Below are 21,492 nucleotides of genomic sequence, written 5' to 3' on the forward strand. Positions count from 1 at the left end.
GACAAAGCTTTTTTTGGTATGCAGCATTTTCAGAGCCCAAGCATGTAAGAGAAACACTCTACCACAGGGTTCCAACCCAGAGAAGGATCAGAATAAGGTTGTGAGGTGCTGAGATCACTCTTCTGCTCTGTACTCAGTGCTGACACAGAACAAACGCTCCTTAGACACTCATTCACTCAATGCAGAAACCGTCCACTGAGATAATTTCAATTTTTCTTTCTGGATTCCATTTTCTTGCAAGTGGGTTTAAGTAGAGCAAAATGTAAGTTCTTCCTAGTTTAAAAATTCTATGTAAAATGAGAAAAAATTTAATTTCCAAGAGAAAATCAGACTAGCACTAGTACTAGCATTCAAAACAAATAAGTCCTGTGTTTATTATTTTCTAGGAATCACATTAAGTAGAAACAGCTGGTAAGATGGCTCAGCAGGTAAGGATGTTTGCTGGTACACCTGACACCCTGAATCCAACCCCCGGAAGCCACACAGTGAAAGACAAGAACAATTCCAGAAAGCTCCAGCACCAAGTGAGGACAAGCTTTCATTCTCTTCAGAATTAAAAGAGTGAAGATGCTAGTTCACCTGACAGTCATCCTTAACTTATTGAGAAACTCTAGAATGCTTCCCAAATCATCTACACTACTCTTAATTCCCATAATGTGTAAGTGTCCCAATTTCAACACACCAAAACAACTCTTGTTATTGCTATGCTTGCAGCATTCTGCTGGGGGCCACGTGCTAAGGCATTATGGGTTTGCTTTTGCCGTTCCCTGGTGACTACTAATGCAGAGCATCCTTTCATTTGCTGGCTGTCAGTTTGCACAACTTCTCTGGAAAAATACCTATTCATACCTTTTGCCTATTTTTCTTTCCTTTAAAATATCTTATTAATTCTCTGAGAATTTCCCAAGCTGTATTTAAATTATTTATTAGATTTACACATTTAATTTTATGTGAGTTTTGTTCGTATGCATTATGTGCATCTTGTGCATGTTTGTGCCCTTGGAGTTATGGATGGTTGCCAAGCACCATGTGGATGCTAGAATTGAACCATTTTTCACTGGATGGTTATTATGCTTTCTTTATTTGTATAGCTAGCACAGATTTAAACTAACCCATGCCTGCTGCCCAACTGCCTTACCACTGAGCTCCATCCTCCAGCAGAAAATTTTATTTCTTTATTCACTCTTGTTAGACAGATGATGAAAATTCTCTGTGCTGCTTTTCTATTCTTTTCATGAAAACAAAAAGTCATCCATCCTCTCTGGGTGCTTTTGCTTTAGGTGTTTTACTTAAACTTCTAATCTAAGGGTACAAAATGTACACTAGCTTTCAGAGTTTTTACAGTCTTAGCTCTTATATTTATGTAGCTTTTAGATATGTTATAGATAAATTTTTAATCTTTTATAAATCTCATAAATAAAATAAACTCATTCTTTTGACCAGCTTTTCATTTTCTTATTAGATGACCTTAGACTTCTGTTTAATATCAAGTGCCCTTAAGCTTTTGAGTGTATTTCTGGACTATTAATACTATTCCACTGATCTGTGTGAGCACCTTCATGACAGCAGTTCAGTCTGGATTACTGTATCTTTTAATAAAGTTTGAAAATGGGAATTGTTAAGTCTTGTAACTTTTTAAAGACAGTCTTGGCTGTTTTCACCCATTCTTCAAAATCTGATGAAATCCCTGATATCTGCCCCATGTAAGCTGTCCTAAAAAAAAGTTCTAGATTAGTCAACAGTTCTACTTCCATGAACTATTGAACTAACAATTCTCCCTAAGAATCCTGGTTGCCCTGCTTTGTCCTTGACAGCCCAGACCTCCCCCCCCCCCCAACACTGATTCATTCTACATTCTAAAAGCTTTATAAGTCATCTTTTCTCTTAGGTTTCCTGTAACTCCCAAATCACTTGGGTAATATACAAAGCAAAAATATCCTTCACTGTTTGTACAGCTCACTTTGCCTCTATGATCTGAATTATTTTAAATTTAATCTGTAAGGTGAACATGATTCAAAAACAATGAAAATATAGTGTAGAAATGTTGTTAGGACATGAACTCAGTGGCTTGCTCTCTGATCACCTTTCCTTAATGGGGAAGCAGCCTTGCCAGGCCACAGAGAAAGACAATGCAGCCAGTCCTGATGAGACCTGATAGGCTAGGGTCAGAGGACCTCCCCTATCAGTGGGCTTGGGAAGAGGCAAGGGAGGAGATGAGGGAGGGCAGTGTTGGGAGGGGATGAGGTAGGGGGCTACAGCTGGGATACAAAGTGAATAAACTGTAATTAATATAAAAATAAAATTAAAAAAAATAAATGTCAGGAGAGCATGTAGATATGAAATCAGAAGTTCTACATCTAAATCCCATCTTCTTTTCAGTCTGTATCACCCAAGACTTGGAGGGCTGTGACATTAACCAAAGTATAGTACAGTATTGTAGAATTTACCAAAATGCACACGTATCTTGTCTTTAAACTGGTTTTTATGAACTGGAAATCTGACTTTGATTTTTAAAAGCTTGAGAAGCTGCTATCTTTTTTAATTAAAAAGGATAATTAGATAACAAATATATAGCTAAACTTTCATTTAAGCATGAGCCATGATACCAAATGAAAGCAGTACCACCTACCTTCTAGCATTAATTAGAAACGGAATACCTACAGAGAAAACGCTATTCTGAAAGTGCCAGTGACATTGGAATATATACCTATGGACATCAGGCAGCTTGCCTAACCAGTCAATCCTATCTACTTGAAAAACAATGAGGCTAGATATGGCAGCAAGATGCATACTGTGAATCCTAAGCCCACAAGCACCATATAGTCCAATCAAGGGAAGAAAGCCACAGTTGGTGCTGGGGTTCTAGCTCCAGCATCATGCGCGTGTGTTGCAGGGGCCTTTTGTCTTTTTTTTCATTCATTCAATAGATGAAAACATCATTTTTTTATTTGTATAGAGGAAGTGTGTGTACTTTTAAGTATCTATGTACAAAGAAGCATATTTATATTTGTGTTGACAAAAAAAAAAGAAAATATTTTAAATTTAAAAATAAGTTAACTGTTTTTTAAAGAGGCTGTTCAGGGAAGGGCACAACACTATAAAGTGTCTGCTCTACAGACATGAGGACCTGCACTTAGTCCTCCAGAACTTATATTTTAAAAACCAGCTGGGTTTAGTGCATGTGCTTGTAATCGCTCCACCCACTTTACACAACCTGGTAAATTCTGGCTAGAGACAAGACTGTCAGAAAATAAAAGAGGGGGGGTGGCAACTGAGAAAAGACACCCCATTTTCTAGCTCCCACATGCACACGAACTCACACACACTCATCAAACTCAGGTGAGAGCGAAAGTTACCTACACTTTGTTAAATATTCTGTCATGCTGAAGTTATAAATGCTAAGTCTTTAAGGAACTTAAACGTTAATACTGATCTAAATGTCCTTCAAAGCATACTTGTGAAAAGAGAATCTAAATTTTAAAACCATTTCACAGTCTTCCTAATATGACAGCACAACTTTTTCAGTTAATGTCCTCAGGATGAACTGGATTTCCATATACATCAGAATGGTGTAGAGTACCTACATTATTGCATTATTAATTCACCTACCTATAATATTTATCCTTTGTCAAACTGTTCAACTCTTACTGAACCTTTAATCTTTTTTTTTTTTTTTAATTAAGACAGGGTCTCTCTACACAGCCTTCACTGTCCTGGAATGTCTGTGGCCTTAAACACACAGAAATCTGCCTGCCTCTCCTGGGATTAAAGGCATATGCTATCACACCCAGTAGTACTTTTAATCTTTAAAAATTCTTTTCACAGACAGCAATCTAAAATATGTTCTGTTTAAGCTGAGGAGTGGTAGCTTTGTTTTCTTCCTTCTCTGCTAACCTCCCTCTCAAAACCATTTCCCTCCTTTGGTCTCATCTATGGCCTGAAACTAATCAAGATCCAGAGCCTCTGTTTTCTGTTCGTCACCTTCCTGCTTTGCTTTCAAACTCTCACTTTTAGCAGTCTATATCAGACTTTCTGAATTTCAGGTACAATCTTCATCACTTTTCTTCTGCTTACCTCTATCTTCCAAATAAACTCTCTCAAATTTTAAATCTATTACTTCTGCCTCACTCATTAACATTTTCTGTAACAGGCTAGAGAGCTGGCTCAGCATTCTAGAGCACAAACTGCTTTGCAGAGGACTCAAGTTCAATTCCAGCACCCACAATGAGTAGCTCACAACTATCTGTAACTTCAGCTCCTGGAGGATCAGATGCCTCTGGTACCCATGCTCAGATGACACGCAGATACATACATGGAAATAAAAACAAATATATAAAAAACCTTTTCTGTAACCAATACCTTTTTAGCCTCTCTATCAAAAGCAATAAAATCACCAGCACTGTGATAAAGCTAAACTTTGAGAGCACCTGTTATAGTTTTTATAATTAGTGGTAACATTTCCCCTTTTCTCCATGTAAAATAACCGACATCCCTACTTTCCTTAAACTTATCTATCTACAAAAATATTGTTCACTAATTGTACTTTATGGATTTATAGTAATTGTGGATAGATTAAAATATTTATGTTGGCCATCTAGTCACTTCCTGTAGCAAAATCTGCCCAAATAGATAAATCTGGTCAAATACTGACCTGGTAACAAAGAATAGCTATGTATACTATTTAATATAAAATTCAACAAACTTAAATTTAATATTCTAGTTCATCTGTTACCACCACGTCTAAACCAAGCATGATGCAAAAGTCAGTGTATTTTCCCCTGAAACCCTGCCATGCTGTCTCACATCCCTGAACTTATCTTTGCACAGTACACTCCTTTGGCTGCAGGATAATAAAGAGATTAAGAGCCTCTTGAATGCCTCCCCATTTAGAGGAAAATGCCTTCAGATAAGTTTCTCATAGTTCTTAGGTCACTTGAGTCCATGGCACCAGGGTGAGAGCATGGGGTGTCACACTATGAATGCAAGCAGCTGGATGTGACTACTGCACTGTAGGTCACATGGGAAGAGGAGTGCCTGGCAACCAAGAAGAAAAGCCTCTCAGATAATCAGTAAAAACCAAGTCAGCCGGATTCCTGCAACCCAGCAATCCCAGAGCTTAGAGAGGGAAGTTTTTACATTTAACTGCCCGAAAGAACAGAACATAATAGTGTAATACTTCTACTGGTCATTCAAATTACATTTTTCAAGCAGACTTGAATCTTCTCTTTATGCTGATCTAATTACTTAAGTGCAAAATGGATTCCAACATTCTAGTCAATTAAATATTTGAGAATATAAAATACTCTTCTCACAATAAACTATCCAAGCCTGTACTATACGCAGTTACTTTTCTAATAGCCAACTCTATTCTGGCACCTAGCCTATAGAAGTCAGGCATTAATAAACAACAAGCACATGCTATCATATGCAAACCTTGCAGGTCTTCTGTCTCGGATACTGCTTTGTCCACAGATGTATTGTCCACTTGGGAAGGTGCTACAGATTCTGATAAAAGTGACTGATTTGATACAGGGCTAGAAAAGCAAAAGATATTTTTTTAACATATTTTCTTTAATTAATTTTCTTCTCTGGTCATGAGACAGGGGTTTATTCTGTTGCTCAGGACAGTGTTAAACACCTGCTCAAGAGAATCTCCTGCCTCCTTCAGGTGAGTGCCACTGCACTCAATAATATTTCAGTTTGAAAAGATCATCTTCTAAATATCCATATACACTGAAGGGGCATAATAAGTACCACCTACTATAGAACAAAGAGACACTTGTAACCTAACAATCATGGGGCTTGGAAACCACATGCTTATTTGTGCCAGAAGTTGATGCTTTGAAAAACCAAAGCAACAGTACATATTTTTTTTGTTTGTTTTTGTAGATCCCATGTATTAAATGAAAACTAGCAAGATGCAGCCTTGCTTCAGAAACTCTAAAACAAAATTGTAAATGAGCATCTATAATGAAATTTTAAAAACAAATAACAGTGCAAATATTCAATAACCTGTTTTATAACAAAATAAGATGAAAATAAGTCTTTCTTTCATGCCTGGGAGGGCCTCAAATTGGCAAGTTTGAGGCAACTCCTGATCTTCTTGCTTCCATTTCTCACGTCTGAGATTACAAGCATGCACCACAACTTTCAGAGGGTAAAACATGTATTTTTGTATGCATTCCTCTATCTCTGACTTCATAGCTAAAAACAAAAATTATATTATAAAACAGAAGAATTAGTCCTATGATAAAAACAAAAAGAATCAGAGCCCAGGCTCCTCTCATTCAAGGGGCTAATATGTGTAGATCAAGGACTACAGTGTGAAGAACTAACCCAACGTCCTTTAAAGGGACTTTAGCAGCAGGTCAGGATGTGGTGTGAAGAATAAAGAAAAAGAATTCTGAAAGGGGACTGAAGATCAGTAAAAAGCATCTTGAAACTGGTGAGTAGCAAGCACTGAGATACAATTCTAGACCAGTAAATACTGCAGTGGTTTTAAAGTGTTCCTCAGTGAAGTGATTAAAAAATATCAAAAAATCAATTCTTTAGTTTTTAGTTACTTTTCAAAATGTGAGCTTACCCTGGCTGCATAGATGAAGACGTAGAATCTAGTGCTGACTGAGTGTCCGGGACACTGCCGTCTGCGCACTGTACTGGTAAGGATTCAGACAGACTGCTGACAGAAGCTGTTGCAAAACAACCACATTGTTCGTTAATATTCTAGTAGCCCAAGACCCAATCTAAAAGCAAAACAAGATCAATTTCCCACAAAACATAGTACACAGATTTCAGTTCTTTATTTTAAAACTCTGTAACAATTTGCTGACGGGGAAAAACTTTTTGGTGGTACTAGGGGTTAAACCAGGGCCCTGTGCACACAAGGATGTGCTCTACCACTAAGCAATACCTGAATCCCCTACCTGTTATTTTTTAAATTTTGCTTTAGTGATAGGAATGCAGCACTTTATATATGACAGAAAGTGAAAGTTGGTATTGCATATACCCCATGTGCTTGTCATAAACATTACGTGCTTTAACTGGATTACTTACCAGGTGGGCTTATTCTACCATTGCTACTGTTCTGTCTTTGAAGATGTTCTTTATAGCATACTGAACACATGCCATTTGTACGAGGGTTTCCATAAAATCCGCAGCCAGTGGAGCAAAGCATAGGTGCTTGGCTGTGATTAGTTTCTTGAGCCATGTTCTTCTGTTGCACACCTGTAATTTGCAAAGAATTAGTAAAGAACTCCAACACAAGACTTCAGTCTTACATTATCCAAATTTCCTTATAATAAAGGAAAACCATATATTTGCTCCTTCCCTAATGCTATGCTGTTCCTAGACAAAATGCGTAAGTAAAGAGCAAAGGACACTCTATGAACTCTTTTTTCAAGTTACTCTGTTCACTCAGAACATATAAAACTTCTCCAGAGCAAGAGACCTCTTTCTTAAGACTCTTTACTATCCAAAGGTTAACTTCAGTTTGGACTCTACCAATAATGAACAATCATTATAAGTTTTGCTGTAAGTTAAAGCACTATTTGGTTTCTAGTATTTAAAGTTTTGTTCCAAGTCCACATTAACTTGTGATTCATTCTGCTTAAAGATTACTACTGAGTATAACACTCATTCTGGTGACAAATTCTGGAAGGAAATTTGTTAGCTATTCACCTCAAGAGCCCTGTAGAAGACAAATACTGCTCTCTGAACCAGCCATAAGGGTGGTTTTCCCCCATAAGGGTCATCTGTAGAATATCTACAGTGTAATCAGAAGAACATAGAATACACAAAGATGTGCCTCACAGCATAATTACAATGTAGATAAGCTGAAAACACCAAGAACGTCCAACATTAATGACAATGATATTAATGACAAAAATCTCCAGAATCAATAACATTTTAGATGACTTTCTCGGAGAGAAAATGTTGATACTGGAAATGTACACAGTGGACATATAATATGTTGTTAACCAGTGCTAAAGAAGCCGCTATTAAATACAAAAGTGCAGTAGAAAACATATCCAAGAACAGCAATGTTAAGTTTTCTCTGGTATGTGCCTTACTTTAAACTTTTTCCTTCAAATGAAGATACTACTTGCCTAAATAGAGAAAACGTTTACTTTGCTAGCATTTATAATTTTAAAGAGTGAAATTAAAATCTAATGGGACACAGAAGACATTAGTCACAGCATGCTAGGACTCAGGAAGTGTTTGGGAACCACGTGAAGGTGATATCAATCAAGGAAGATGAAAGAACTTCACATGCTATTTTTCCCAGAAAGTAACTGGTGATTTGGCACAAACAACCCATGACAGCAAACAGTAATAGTGGGCTTATTAAAAAGAACCCCTTCTAAAAGGTTACTCCAAGGACATCCATGTGTATTACAGACCCAAATGAATAAAATACTCAAAACAAAAAATTCTGTTACTGAAATTGTCTTGACTTGGTAGACACCTATGGAATGCATTCACTGTTTTCTCTTCATCTGAATAGTTTGGAGATTGTTGAGGGTGATGATATACCAAATTTAATAACCAAGAACCATACGGCCCTTTGTCTGCACTACCAAAGGAGTCTGCGGGCTTTGTATCTACCATTAAAAGTAATGTTCCAGCTCGAAATTGTAGAGTACTCCTTTAGTCACAGCCCTCAGAGGCAGAAGCAGGTAGATCTCTGTGAGATAGAGTCCAGTCTGGTGTACATAGCAAATTCTAGGCCAGCCAGTGTTACATAGTGAGACCTTGTCTAAAACAAATGGAGGAGGAAGAGAAATAAAAAGAAAACAAGAAATGTCCTAGCTGGGTGTGGTAATGCATACCTGTTAATTACAGCACTTGGAAGGCTGATCAAGAGGATCTCTAGTCACCAATCTGAATTATATAGAGTTTCAGGCCAGCCTGGGCTACCTAGGGCAACTCTGCCTAAAAACAGAAAAATAAAAGCAAAAACCTCAAACAAGAGAAAATGTCTCTCAGACTGTTAGGGATAATATTTAGACCTTTAGCTAGGAAGGCTATCTGAGATTCTGACAAGCTTCTTTTTCACCCCATTGACAAGTTCTTTCAGAATCCCATCCTGTCAGTGTGTGTGTGTGTGTGTGTGTGTGTGTGTGTGTGTGTGTGTCATGTCTTTTATCAGTCATCTCTTGAAGTTTTTTATATGTAAAGTAAATTTGTATGTCAAAGTAAAAGACAAAGTGTAGAGAAGCTAACATAAACGTCTGATGGCTTATATTCCCAAAGCACACTAGTCTCTCGCATGCTCTTTTTGTGTGTATGTATGTGTGTGTAATAAATTAATGAATGGGAGTAGGTGCATGCTCATTTTCTGTGCACATCTGTGTTGAAGCCTCAGTCACTTTCAACCTTACACTGAACCTGGAATTCACCAACACAGCTAGACTGGCTAGCCAGTGCCAGGGAGTGTCTTGCCTCCACCTTCCCAGCAGTGGACTTCCAGATGCATGTTGCAGTGCTTTGCTTTTTATGTGGCTGAAGGGAATCTGAACTCAGATCCTTATGCTTGTGTAACAAATACTTTATCCACTGAACCATTTCCCTGGCCCTGTGCTCTTTTTTTGTGTTTGTGTAGTTTGTTATCAGTATGACTGCTCAACATGATAAAGATGATTAAGTAATGGAGCTGGGATGCATACCAAAGTCCAGGTTCAAGGCTAGTAATTTAAAAAATATGATCCATTAGCCCCTATGGAGGTCAACACCATCTTCAAAATAACATTAACAAGTTACCTGCCTTAAAACAAAAACAAAAACCATAATGTCAATGGTCTTTTTGCAGTGGTGTGTTTCAGCCAGAGCCAATAGGTAAACAATGAGGTAAACAAGCAGTGGAACAAACTGTGCCAGCAGACATTATCATGCTATACCCAGAGCAAAAAAACAATCTATTTGTTAAATCTTGCCCAAGGACACTTTTTTTGTTTGTTTGTTTGTTTGTTTGTTTTAAGAATGGATTTATGGGTCAGAGGCATGTGCCAACTACGTCTTTTTAATGCTTGTGTGATCAACTTTGGTGGGAGTTCACCTATGCAGCACTTCTACACATTGGAGAAATAAGTCTAAAGAAAAACTGGTTGTGCAATCATCTGAATTGTGAGGTGAGTGAATTAACCTTTTAATGAACACTTTTATTTGAAAGGATGACCGATAAACTGGTTATTCAGACTTGAGTATATGGTAGACATTTCTTAAAAACTGGAGAGATGGCTCAGTGGTTAAGAGCATTGTCTGCTCTTCCAAAGGTCCTGAGTTCAATTTCCAACAATCACATGGTAGTTCACAACCATCTATACTGGGATCTGATACCCTCTTCTGGCATGCAGCTATACATGCAGATGGAGTACTCATATGTAAAATAAATAAATGTTAAAAAAAAAAGTAAGTGAACCTGTCATTTCAACAGCCAACAGAAGCATGTAGACAGAAAAAAAGCTTAACAGGCCTCAAATATTTTGAGCGTTTTAGTAGGACTGGTAGTGGTGTTAACTAGATGTTAAATATAGTCAAATGTTAAATGACACTGACCCCACATTTAAAGGCCTCCTTAAGTCAGTGAATCACGTACCCCAATGTATGAAAATACAAAGACAGGCCAACAAGAAGACAAAGAGCTTATATGGTACCATAGTCTATGTAGTATCCATCTCTAAAGAAACTACCAACTGTCAAGTTTCGGCGTAATATTAAAGAACACCATCATTTATTATCTGAGAAGGTTATTAAAACATTCCTTTTTCAACTACAAAAGCCCAGGTTTTCTTTATAGCACTGTATATATTGAATCTAAGGCAACCATGACAATTCTGTCTTAGTAAGCCTCTTATCACTACAAAAGTATAGGGAGGGGCAGGGCAGGTGCAATCTTCATTAAAACGTTTTAAATGAATTAGCATTAAAATTTCGCCTCAGTTTTACTTGGCATGTGCTAAATAGCACTAAACATAATATTCATAATAAAGGCTCACCATGGTATTCATTAATTTTAGAAAACATAAGATTCTGGAGCCAACATTTAGAGAATCTACTGCTGCAAAATGTATATTTCTCAATACAGTATTTCAAGGAGGCTAACAGATTCTTTTGTGACAAAGAGGCACAAAACTGACATTCTTTATGTACAAAAACAGATACATAGCATTACCAGTGGACTTAAAATTTTACGAACATAGAACTACTTGGGGTTGGGGAAGGCACCTAACAAGATTCCTTGGGGTAGACAACAGAGAAAACACAGAAACACAGGTTCAAAGTGTTACTAGCCCATGCCACTAAGAAACAGATTAAGATATAATATTGGAGTTTTTCCTCCTGATACAGATGAGCATGTCAGTAAAACTGAAAGCCATAAAGACTCCAATAAGACAGGGATATATGAACACTCAGGTAAATAGATACAGATATAGGTAAAATATGATCATCAAACTTTTCTATGAGATTTATATCTTCAAAAGTAATATTAAAATTGAATACCATCTAACTAGTTATATCCTAAGCCAAACTGTCTTGCATAGTAGCAGACTGATGGTAATTTTTCAGAATTCAAGAGACACAAGGGATTATACAGGTAACTATAAAAAGATAATCATTCATTTTCAAATACTCAAAAAGCACCTTTTGTAAAGATTCAAAATGATTTTTAAAAAAAATCACAAAAGGTGACAATTTATATCAAGACAGTGGCACAATTAAGGGTACTGTGGAAGAAACACAGTTCCACCCCTCCTTACTGCTGTGCTTTTTTCTGGTAGGTGAACAACTTGCAAGGCATCAATCTGGCACTGATCAGGTAAAGGAAGATGAGAAGTCAGATCAGTTCTTCATGCTGCAATGTGGGACTCCACAGCTACAAATCCAAGGAAGAGGGCAGTGAAAATGCCAGGCATAAGCTTGAGCACTGACTAGCACAGTGTAGTAAAATAAAACAGCTCATGAATTGAATCGTCACAGCCAAAATCACAACCTCTCACTCCCTCTGCTCTCTAATGCTTCAGTTATTCAGAATTTTCTGTGGGACAGTTGTTTTATCCTTACACATTTATTTCTAAACTCTCCAAGATGGTGCTATGAGACCCGCAGTTTAGAAACAAGGGAAATAATACTCAAATTTAACTGTCCAAAGTCACACATCTGGTAAACGGACAAATCAGCTGTTTTATATTTAAAAATGAGAATGGTAGTCATATCTAAAACAAACCTAATTTTCAGACAGTCATTAATTTTTATTATCTGCACTTAAAACTTAGCTTAAACTTTATTCAATTGTTCAATCTTAAGATAATATGTAACTTTTAACTAGCTGCAACCAACTATACTCAAAACTTTCAATTGTCCTTTATATCTTTTTCCCTAACAAAGTCCTTATCTGAATAAAAACTCAAGATTACGTATCTGAGAATTCAAGAAAATTACTTACATATTAAAATTCCTACAAGACTAGCAATGGTGAAGGCTAGCGACTCAATTCTAAGGACATGCCTTTGTTTCATTTCCTACAGTCAAGTCACCAGTTTTAATGATTTCATTTGGGAATAGCTCATGCTATTTTCCTTTCCATTCCAATAGTGATTCTCTTCCCTTCACACCCGGAGGGTCAGGTTTGGAGTTAGGATCCTGGAGATTGACTTACATGTACACAACCATTTTTTAATTTCTTCTGTTTTACTACCTTGCTTCCAGTTGCACTGGCCTCAGCTCTTCCTGGAACATCTAGTTACTTTGAGCTATTGTATAGAATCTGCTCTGCTTATTTCATTTTTGAGGCAGGGTTTCTATGTGTTGCCTTGGCTGTCCTGGACTCGATTTGTAGACCAGGCTGTTCTTGAACTAACAGAGATATGCCTCTGCCTCCCAGAGTGCTGGGATTACAGGCGCAAACCACCATGCCTGGCTACTAATGCTCTTACAGAGTACTCAACCAAACATTTATGTTTCCACACAAAGTATACTGTGTAAAATGAAAACAGCCATAGAGCCAGTTAGCAAAAGTGCAAGTCCCAATTTGGCACTTTTCTTGTTTCTAAGAGTTTGGATAAGTCACTAGCCAACCCTAGGGTTGATGCTCTAAGAATACATATAATAATCCAACAGATCAAATAATGCATATAGTGCCAGCACACTGCTAAAGCACAATTACTGCTCTAAGTCCACTGTGCCTAAAAGTAGAAGGGCCAGTCCTTTGCTCCATCCAGACTGCTTATTCCTAGAGCTTGCTTCTCCTTTCCTATAGATGCTCTCTGCTGTGGCACTCTGCCCAAACAGTCCTAGCCATTTCAGGAAATCAGTTTCTCTCACATTCCTCAGAAAGCTGCTTGCAGCACTCTTTAGGATGCTTAAATCTTACCATAGGCAACCCAGCAACTCACTTCCCAGCAATATGAAGCTTCTTCAAATCCCTTTTATGCCCACATGAATCGTACGAAATATTTGTTGACTAACCACATCTCATTATTGTTGAAAATAATATGGAAACATTATTCAAAACAGATGACTAGCAGCTTAAGACAGTTATAAGATACACGCAATTGTTTTTCTGCCTTGACCTAAAGGAGACTAGGGAGAAATAGTTTACATGAGGAGTAAATCTGGAGAAACTTAAGCTTACTTAGTCCTGTCTGGTTGGCCAGCACATAATGAAATTACGTATCTGCTAGTCTTTAAAAATTGGAAATGTCACAAAGAAATTTCAGATTTCTAGGAAAAATAGAAAGACCTCACGGAGTGAGCTCATGTTCTCAAAACTGAAGCTCGCTAGGCAGGCCTAATTCTTTAGGATGACTTGTATGTTTGTCCAGTTGGATCATCAATCTTGTTTTCCAGAAAAAAAAGTATTAGTTCTTTGAGAATTTTGATCATATTTCCCCCTCTTTCCCCAACTCTTTTTGAAGTCCACTCCATTCAACTTTGTGTCACTCCTCCACCCCTATCAAGGCCAATTTGTGCTGGCCAAACATTCTTGGATGTGTGGCCTTCCACTAGAACACAGTCAACTAATCAAAGGCTATATACTCTTTGGACCCTTCCTCTTCTAGCAGTAGCTGTTTAAAATAAATAAATAAATATATATATATATATATATATATATATATATATAGAGAGAGAGAGAGAGAGAGAGAGAGAGAGAGAGAGAGAGAGACACAGACTTGGACATATGTATGTGTGCTACATGTGTGCCTGGTGATTGCAGAGGTCAGAAGAAGGCATTGGATCACCTGGAACTGGGGTTACAGATAGCTGTGAGCTGCTGCATAGGTGCTAGGAACCAAATCCAAGGCCTTTGAAGCTCTGAATTACCTCTTCAGCCCCTGGTCAGTTTCTGATCCTGATTTTGGTCTCCTGAATTTGGGATCTTTACTAGTAATTTCAAAAGAAGTTGGGTATATGTGTCTGGGTAGTGGGGTATGCATAATGTAGCAAGTTAAATAAAAATGCCAATTACACTGTGAACTACTGTTCCAGTATAAACTCCTAAAATACCCCCTGTCTGATTGTTTTGTTTTTTGTTTTTTTTAAAGACAGTCTCACTTTGTAGCTCTGGCTGGCCTGGAACTATGTCGAGCAGGCTGGCCTCAAACTTGAATCTCAAAAGACAGCAAAACAGAAATTAAGGTACCCCTTACTATAAAATTTTTTATAATAAGTGATCCAAAGATCAATGCCTATTCTAACACATAGTAATTCTCAGAGTTCTGGGCATCAGGATCTCCAAATCCATGTGAATGGAGATCATACACAAAGACAGACACAGACACACAGAGAGAAAGAGAGAGAGAGAGAGAGAGAGAGAGAGAGAGAGATTATTGAGATTATCTGAGGAGATAATCAGGAAGGTCACAAAAACAGAAAACAAACACACCTTGACAGAAAGCACTTGGTAAGAAAGCTGTTGACTCTGATGAAAGAACAGGGACTTAGGTTAAAGCTTCTACTGTGCTATAGGCCTGATAACTCTCTGCATAGCAGTCCCCAGATCCTTAAGTAGAGTTGTCTTTCCTTCTGCTGCTTGCACTGAAAGACAGAAAGGCCATTGAGTCTACCTAACATATGGATAAGATCTCTGGGGATATTTTCCTAGCAAATATATACAGCACAGCATTCGGACATTCTTATGTTAACAACATAAGAAGTGCTCTGAGATAAACACCACTAACCGAGCTCCTGCACAGAGGAGTCTGCATAGGCCTGGAGGGCGAGTCTCATCACCCAGGGCCACAGCAGCTGGACATGGTGACACTCATCTTTACCTGCAGCTCTGCAAGTTTAAGACCAACAGTGTGGCAAAGCAGGGAAGTGGCCAGTGTATGTGCATGCCCGAGTATATGGTATACTTAGCTCTTCTAGCTCTTAAACTTTTGTAAAGGAATTATATGGCACCTATCTTTTATAAAGGAATTATATAGCAACTATGCTCTTAAGGTAAATATGGTTTATTTATTCTCAACCCTACAAAGTATGTTCCATGGTGTAAAGGACCATCTCATTTTAGAACTTTTTTATCGAGGACATCTACAAAAATAGCCATTGGGAATATTATTTATTGAACTTCTGGGTAACATGCATGCGTACTTTGACTGAGTACATACCCAAGAGTGGGAATGTTGGAACACAGAGTCTGTGGATATTCAACTTCAGCACAGAATACCAAATAGTTTTCCAAAGAAGTTCCACATGTTTACACTTTCCTGGCAGTATAAGCCCTAGACTATTCCTGGGCTCTCCCATCCTCAGTAGTGTCTCCTGTATTGGGCTGGATGTCTAATATAAAGATATCCATACCCTATTCCCTGAAGCCCTAAAACCAGAAGAATTATTTTCTTTGCTTTTTTACTATCTGTTTTGTATTGACTGGCTTCGGAAACCCTGAGAAATTAACACATCCTCCCTTCTACTTAAATACTCAGTGCCTCTTTGTCTTACCAAAGAGCCATTTTATATCTTCATCATCACTGAATACTGTGGCTAACAGGCATCTTCTTAGGTCTTCACTCCCTGTTTTCTGTTGTATCATCTTTTTGCTTATTTTGCCCACTATGTGCCTTGTCTTTTCCATTTTAAATGGAGCTTGATTCTACAAGCTGATGCTTTGAATATATGTTCCTTGGCTGGTGGCACTATTCTGGGAGGCCACAGAACCTTTAAGAAGTGGGGCTTAGCTAGAGAAATAGAGCCCTTGGGTCCATTTGAATGTGATTCCCAACCCCCTGGTTTAAGGCTTACACTCTTTGCTTCCTGGTACATTGTGATTATTGGGGACCTCTAGCACACTCTTCTGATACCAGGATGGACTGAGGTCCTTGAAACTGTCAGCCAAAATAAATTTTTACTCATGAAAAGTTTTTCTATCAGGTATCTTATCATAGCGATGCTAAATTATGCTAACAATGTCCTTATTTAGTTAAGTGGTATTTAATAAGCCACTGCCTATTCCAAGATCATGAAAATATTCCATATTTTTCTTCTACTTTGTTATTTTATCTTTCATTAGTAATTTATCTGGACTTAACATTTTTTAATATGGAATAATGAAGGATTAAGATTCATGTTTTCTCATGTATAGTTAACTCAAAGTCATGACTGAAAAGACCATTCTTTCCTTACTGCAAGGCACAGTTTGCATATGCTTGTTACTCTGGGGAAGCTAACTGCTGCATCATAAAGAAAGGCCCATGTGGTAAACAGCTGAGACCTCCACTCAAAAGCTAGCTACATGCTCTCAAAATGGATCTTTGTTCTGTACCACCTGTCTTCAAAACTAAGTCAGTACTTCACCTACATAAAATCACTCAATAGCCCCCCATGTATAAAAGGCAGGGAAACCTACTCAGCTCCCCAGTTGCTGCTTCATTCATGGACTTGCATCTGCTTCTCAAAACAAAACATACCCCTCCCACCAAACCCAAAATATAAAATATAATTTGTAATACACAAGATCCATACCCATCAACCCTCTCATTTCATCTTTGATCTTAAAGCTTCTAAGCCATTCAATCACCACTTTTGTGTAGCCATTTAATAAGCAATAGCTTCATTTTCTATTTCCTCATTGCTTTAACAAAATCTCTTCACTTCCTTCATCTCCCACTCACCACTTTAAGCAAATCTCCAAATTAATTTATAGCCTTTGTGAATGGCTGTCTTGCTTAAGTTTCTGAGCTCAGTAACGTAACATCTTTCTCTAAATCTCTTGGAATTTTGTATGGTGATTTTTTTAAAAATGTAAGTAGCTGATTTTATTATAAAGATATTTTAGGATTCAAACTATTCACTCTGGCTACTGGCTACAGTCTACTTTCTACACCAAGTATCCAAAGCCTATCTGTGGAGCCCTGGGGGTTCCCTGAGATCCTTTCTGAGTTTAAGAAGGTCAAAACTACTTTCATGATAGTAACTTATGGCCCTGCGTAGTATCATGCACCTGTACTTCTACATACTGGAAAGCTGAAGCAAGAGGATCACTTCCACCCAAGTTCAAAGCTAGCCTACACAATATGAAAGTCCCATGTCAAAAATGTACCCCGTGTGACATAATAGCACACAGACAGAATTACTGGGAAGACCAAGGCAAGAAGGGCAGACAGCAAGTTCCAGAAAGACCAGGGCTACACAGAGAGGCCTTGTCTCAAAAAATGAAACAAAGAGCTTGTCTTTTTCAATTTGTTGGCATCTACGTTGGCAGTGTAAGAGGGGATAAAACAGCTGACACCTTAGTGGTGGCACTGAATTGTGTCAGAACTTGGTATACACTTTATCACTATACTCTTAACATGAAAGAGCAGTTTTTCTTAAAAGTTCATTTTTATATTTTTAAGGCTTGCATACAGCCCAGGCTGGCCTCTGTCTCCCAAGTGCCAGGATGACAGGCATAAGCTACCACTCACAAACTCTTGTTGGAGATGTAACCCTTGGCTTCATGTATACTGACTGGACAATCACTTTACCAACTTGGCTACCTCCAAAACCACTGGAAGTTCTTTCTCTCTTCTGAAGTTAATCTTGTAGGAGCTAGAGCTGGCTAGTGGTGTGAGTATATTGCTCAGATGGACAACATTACAGAACACCATAACCAAACAAAATGCGGACTTGTGGAGTCCCACTGGATGCATCTATAAAACATTCCTGCACTTAAGGATCAAGGAGCATTGAAGAGGGAGCAGGAAGACTGGAAGAGTTAGAAAATCAAGGGTTTGCCATGCACAGGGTTTTCCAAGTAATAGAAAAAGCTAAACCCATAAAATGCCATCAACACAAAGGGAGGAAAACCAACAAGGCCTTAACCCTACACGAAGAACTACAGGCAACTAAGAACTGGTGAGAGCAGGTCAGTCTTTCCCAGGGCAACCTACACCAACTGACTACAGTATACCATATGGCTAGCCCTGATATCATCCATACAAGAGAGTAACAACGTGCACACTAAGCAGGTTATATTTAGGAATAAATATATATGAATATGTGTAAGCACAATAATTAATGAAGAGGCCATGAATGTGAAAGAGCGAGGGGGTAGGGGTAGTATGGGAGGGTTTGGAGGGAGGAAAGTGAAAAGGGAAATTATTTTTAAAAATAAAAGGGAAGAAAGTATTTTGTCCCTTTTTAAAGGCTTATTTATTTTAGGTATATGAGTATTTTACCTGGTTGTATATCTCTATACCACATGCATGCCTGGTATAGTAGAAATTTAGATGAGAATGTTGGAGATCCTGGATAGATTCTGGATTAAAGAAATTCAGGATGTCTGTAAGTCACTGTGGTAGTATGAATGAATGGACCCCACAGACTCACATTTGAATGCTTAGCCACCAGGGAGCGGTACTATTTGTAAGGATTAAAAGGATTAGGAGGTGGGACCTTGTTGATAGAAGTCACTGGAGATGATCTTTGGGGTTTAGAAAGCACAGGCCAGGCCTAGTCTGTCTGTTTGTCTGGCTCTCCTTTTCAGCCTTTGGATCAGCTACTATTCTAGCAACATGTGTGCCTCCATGCTCCCCATCATGATGATAATGCACTAAACCTTGAAACTGTAAGCAAGCCCCAATAAATTGTTTTCTTTTTAAAAGTGTTGTCTTGGTTGTGGTATCTCTTCACAGCAATAGAACAGTGACTAGGAGAGCTGCCACGTGGGCTAGGAACTAATTCTGAGTCTTTTGCAAAAGCAGCAAGTGCTCTTAACCTCTGAGCTTTCTATTCCCAAACAGCAATTCCTAATGAAACAATGAAATTATTAACTTTATTATATCTTGGTGCAGATTCTGCTTTTGTAGTTTATTCCTCTTTGATCCTTTCTGGGGTAGCAGTACTCTGGAATAAAGCCTTCTTCGTGCTATATGACACCAACAGAAGTCACCTCTGGACAGAGGTTCATGGTTCCCATTTTAGAGACAGGCCTGCTAAGGATAGAGACACCTACAAACCCAGATGCAGACTGTCATAGCTACAGCTGCCTGAAATCAGCAGCTGTGCCTTCAAGATCAAATGAAGGATGAATGATGGACAAATAACCTGTCTGTGAGGACAAAGAGAACATAAGAGAAAAGAGAAAATCAAATTCAATACACAACATGTTTTCTTTTCTCCCCAGTTACATTTGCAAGTACACTAGAATGGGGTTGGCAAACTTTTCCTCTAAGCCTCTAAGCATCAATTATAAATACTGGGCTTTGTGGACCCTATGGTCTCTAGAGCAACTCTCAAGTTCTACCTTGGTAATGAAAAGAAACCACACATAACTGTTAATGAATGAGTATATTTACAAGAAGAGGTGACTAAGAAAGATTGGGTTAGTGAACCAGGGTCTGTCAATTTCTGTTCCAGGTTCTCTGTACCTAGCAGGTACTCAAGTAAAAGCCAGATGGATTCATGAATGCTTTCAAAAACTTGTTTGATTAGTAACACTATTATGAAAGACACAGCAAGACGACTTGATAGCAAATCAATTTTTCTTTTGTTGTAGTTTTGTTCAAGGATGATATGCTGACCTGTACTGCCCACTATTCTGCAGTAGGTTACTTTAATAAAAGTTTTGTGCCACAGCTTCTGCTCATAAGGATCAACAGGATCGATGTAGGGAGTTGAAAGTATAGCTCCATGGTAGATTGTTAAAGTTAGCATGGACTCAATTTCATAGGTACAAGGACATAGATATTAAAATTTAATTTTCATGTACCTACAGAGTCATGGCATCTACCCTGAAAATCCAAACAGTTGCAAAACCACAAAGTACTAACAAGTACTCAACAAAATCTAGAAATACAGTCATTCTAATTTCAAAGTTATTGTTTTTTTAAAAGACCAAAAAAGATCAGTGTCTGGAAAGAGTGGTAGATTTCTTGCTACCATGCAAGATTTGATCCCTAGACCCACAAAACAAGCAAGCAAATAACAAAGTACACAGTATTCTTGAGGCTGATTCTTCTTTCAGTGAAGATGCAGTCACTTGAAGTAAGGGAGAACAAATATCCTGACAAGAGGGCTGATTACAATTCATTTCAGATTATGTACACAGGGCCAACAGTGAAAAGAACATTGTACTGGCTTAATTCTAAAGCCAGCTTTGATTATGATACCGCCTTTTTAATGCTGAGTCTAAGCCCTGCACACAGAGACAGGCATGCTACCTGTCTTTTCTATCTCATCAGATTCTCAGGAAGAACCCATTGGATAATGACTATGAAGACACACTGCAACATAAAACAGTACAAAACTCACATCAGAATGGGGTGATTTAAGTCAACAACGGCAGTTTATAATTAGAGAAAAAAGTGCAGATTCATTTGTCTGCAGCCCATGGTTCAACAAGGACAATGTATAACAGGCCTGCTTGTTACATAACAGATCCCTTGTCAGGAATTAGTTGACAATGCCTCACCTAGCTGAGATGATACCACTTACTTGTCAGAAGTGCCAGGCAATGGTTTATAAATGAAGTTCATAAAATGATGTATCAATTATTTTGGTAACACAAAATTTCTAGTTGCTTACATTGAGCAATTACCATTGCAAAAGAATAAAAACAAGTAAGGACACACTCCACATAATGGCATTTCAATAAATGGCCAGTGGTTCCATAGGTTATACTGTCTGATGAGCCTATCACTGTCTGTTTTCACTAGTATATGCTCACATGTGTCCACGGCTAACAAATATGTGACCTGGGAAAGAATTTCTGGGAAATCTAGGAAGAATTCCCGTTTTCCTGGGAAAGAATTCTGAGTGGTTGGAATATCAAATGCTGGAAATAACCTTAGAAACAGAATAAGTTAACACTGTGAAAAGCTTCTTATCTATGGCAACGTCGAGTTTGCAGTTAAATGATCAGGCAAAAGGGAATTCTCCCCCCTTATAACTGGACGGAGCCCTAAAAAGTACTGCTTACTACATTATTACCATTTCACTTACATATTTCATATTGCTTTGAAGAAAGTTCACAGTGATAAAAATGGACGCTGCATGACATCAAAAGTAGGTAAA

The 21,492-nt window shown here is 38.1% G+C and overlaps 1 protein-coding gene across 4 annotated transcripts in view; it reads right to left on the reverse strand.

Moving 5' to 3' along the window:
- Positions 1-21,492, reverse strand: part of Zfand6 (zinc finger AN1-type containing 6) — a 68,317-nt gene that overhangs the window by 6,142 nt on the left and 40,683 nt on the right. For all 4 annotated transcript variants that reach the window (XM_055623094.1, XM_055623095.1, XM_055623097.1 and 1 more), the window contains 3 exons: positions 7,054-7,224; positions 6,584-6,689; positions 5,434-5,534 (listed from right to left, as the gene is read on the reverse strand). In XM_055623094.1, coding sequence (XP_055479069.1) covers positions 5,434-5,534; positions 6,584-6,689; positions 7,054-7,207 — 361 coding nt within the window. In that variant the 5' untranslated portion in view covers positions 7,208-7,224. The remainder of the gene's footprint in view (positions 1-5,433; positions 5,535-6,583; positions 6,690-7,053; positions 7,225-21,492) is intronic.

This window comes from Psammomys obesus, unplaced genomic scaffold (genome assembly GCF_907164565.1).
Source record: "Psammomys obesus unplaced genomic scaffold, mPsaObe1.curated_primary_1811, whole genome shotgun sequence".
NCBI classification, from domain to species: Eukaryota; Metazoa; Chordata; class Mammalia; order Rodentia; family Muridae; genus Psammomys; species Psammomys obesus.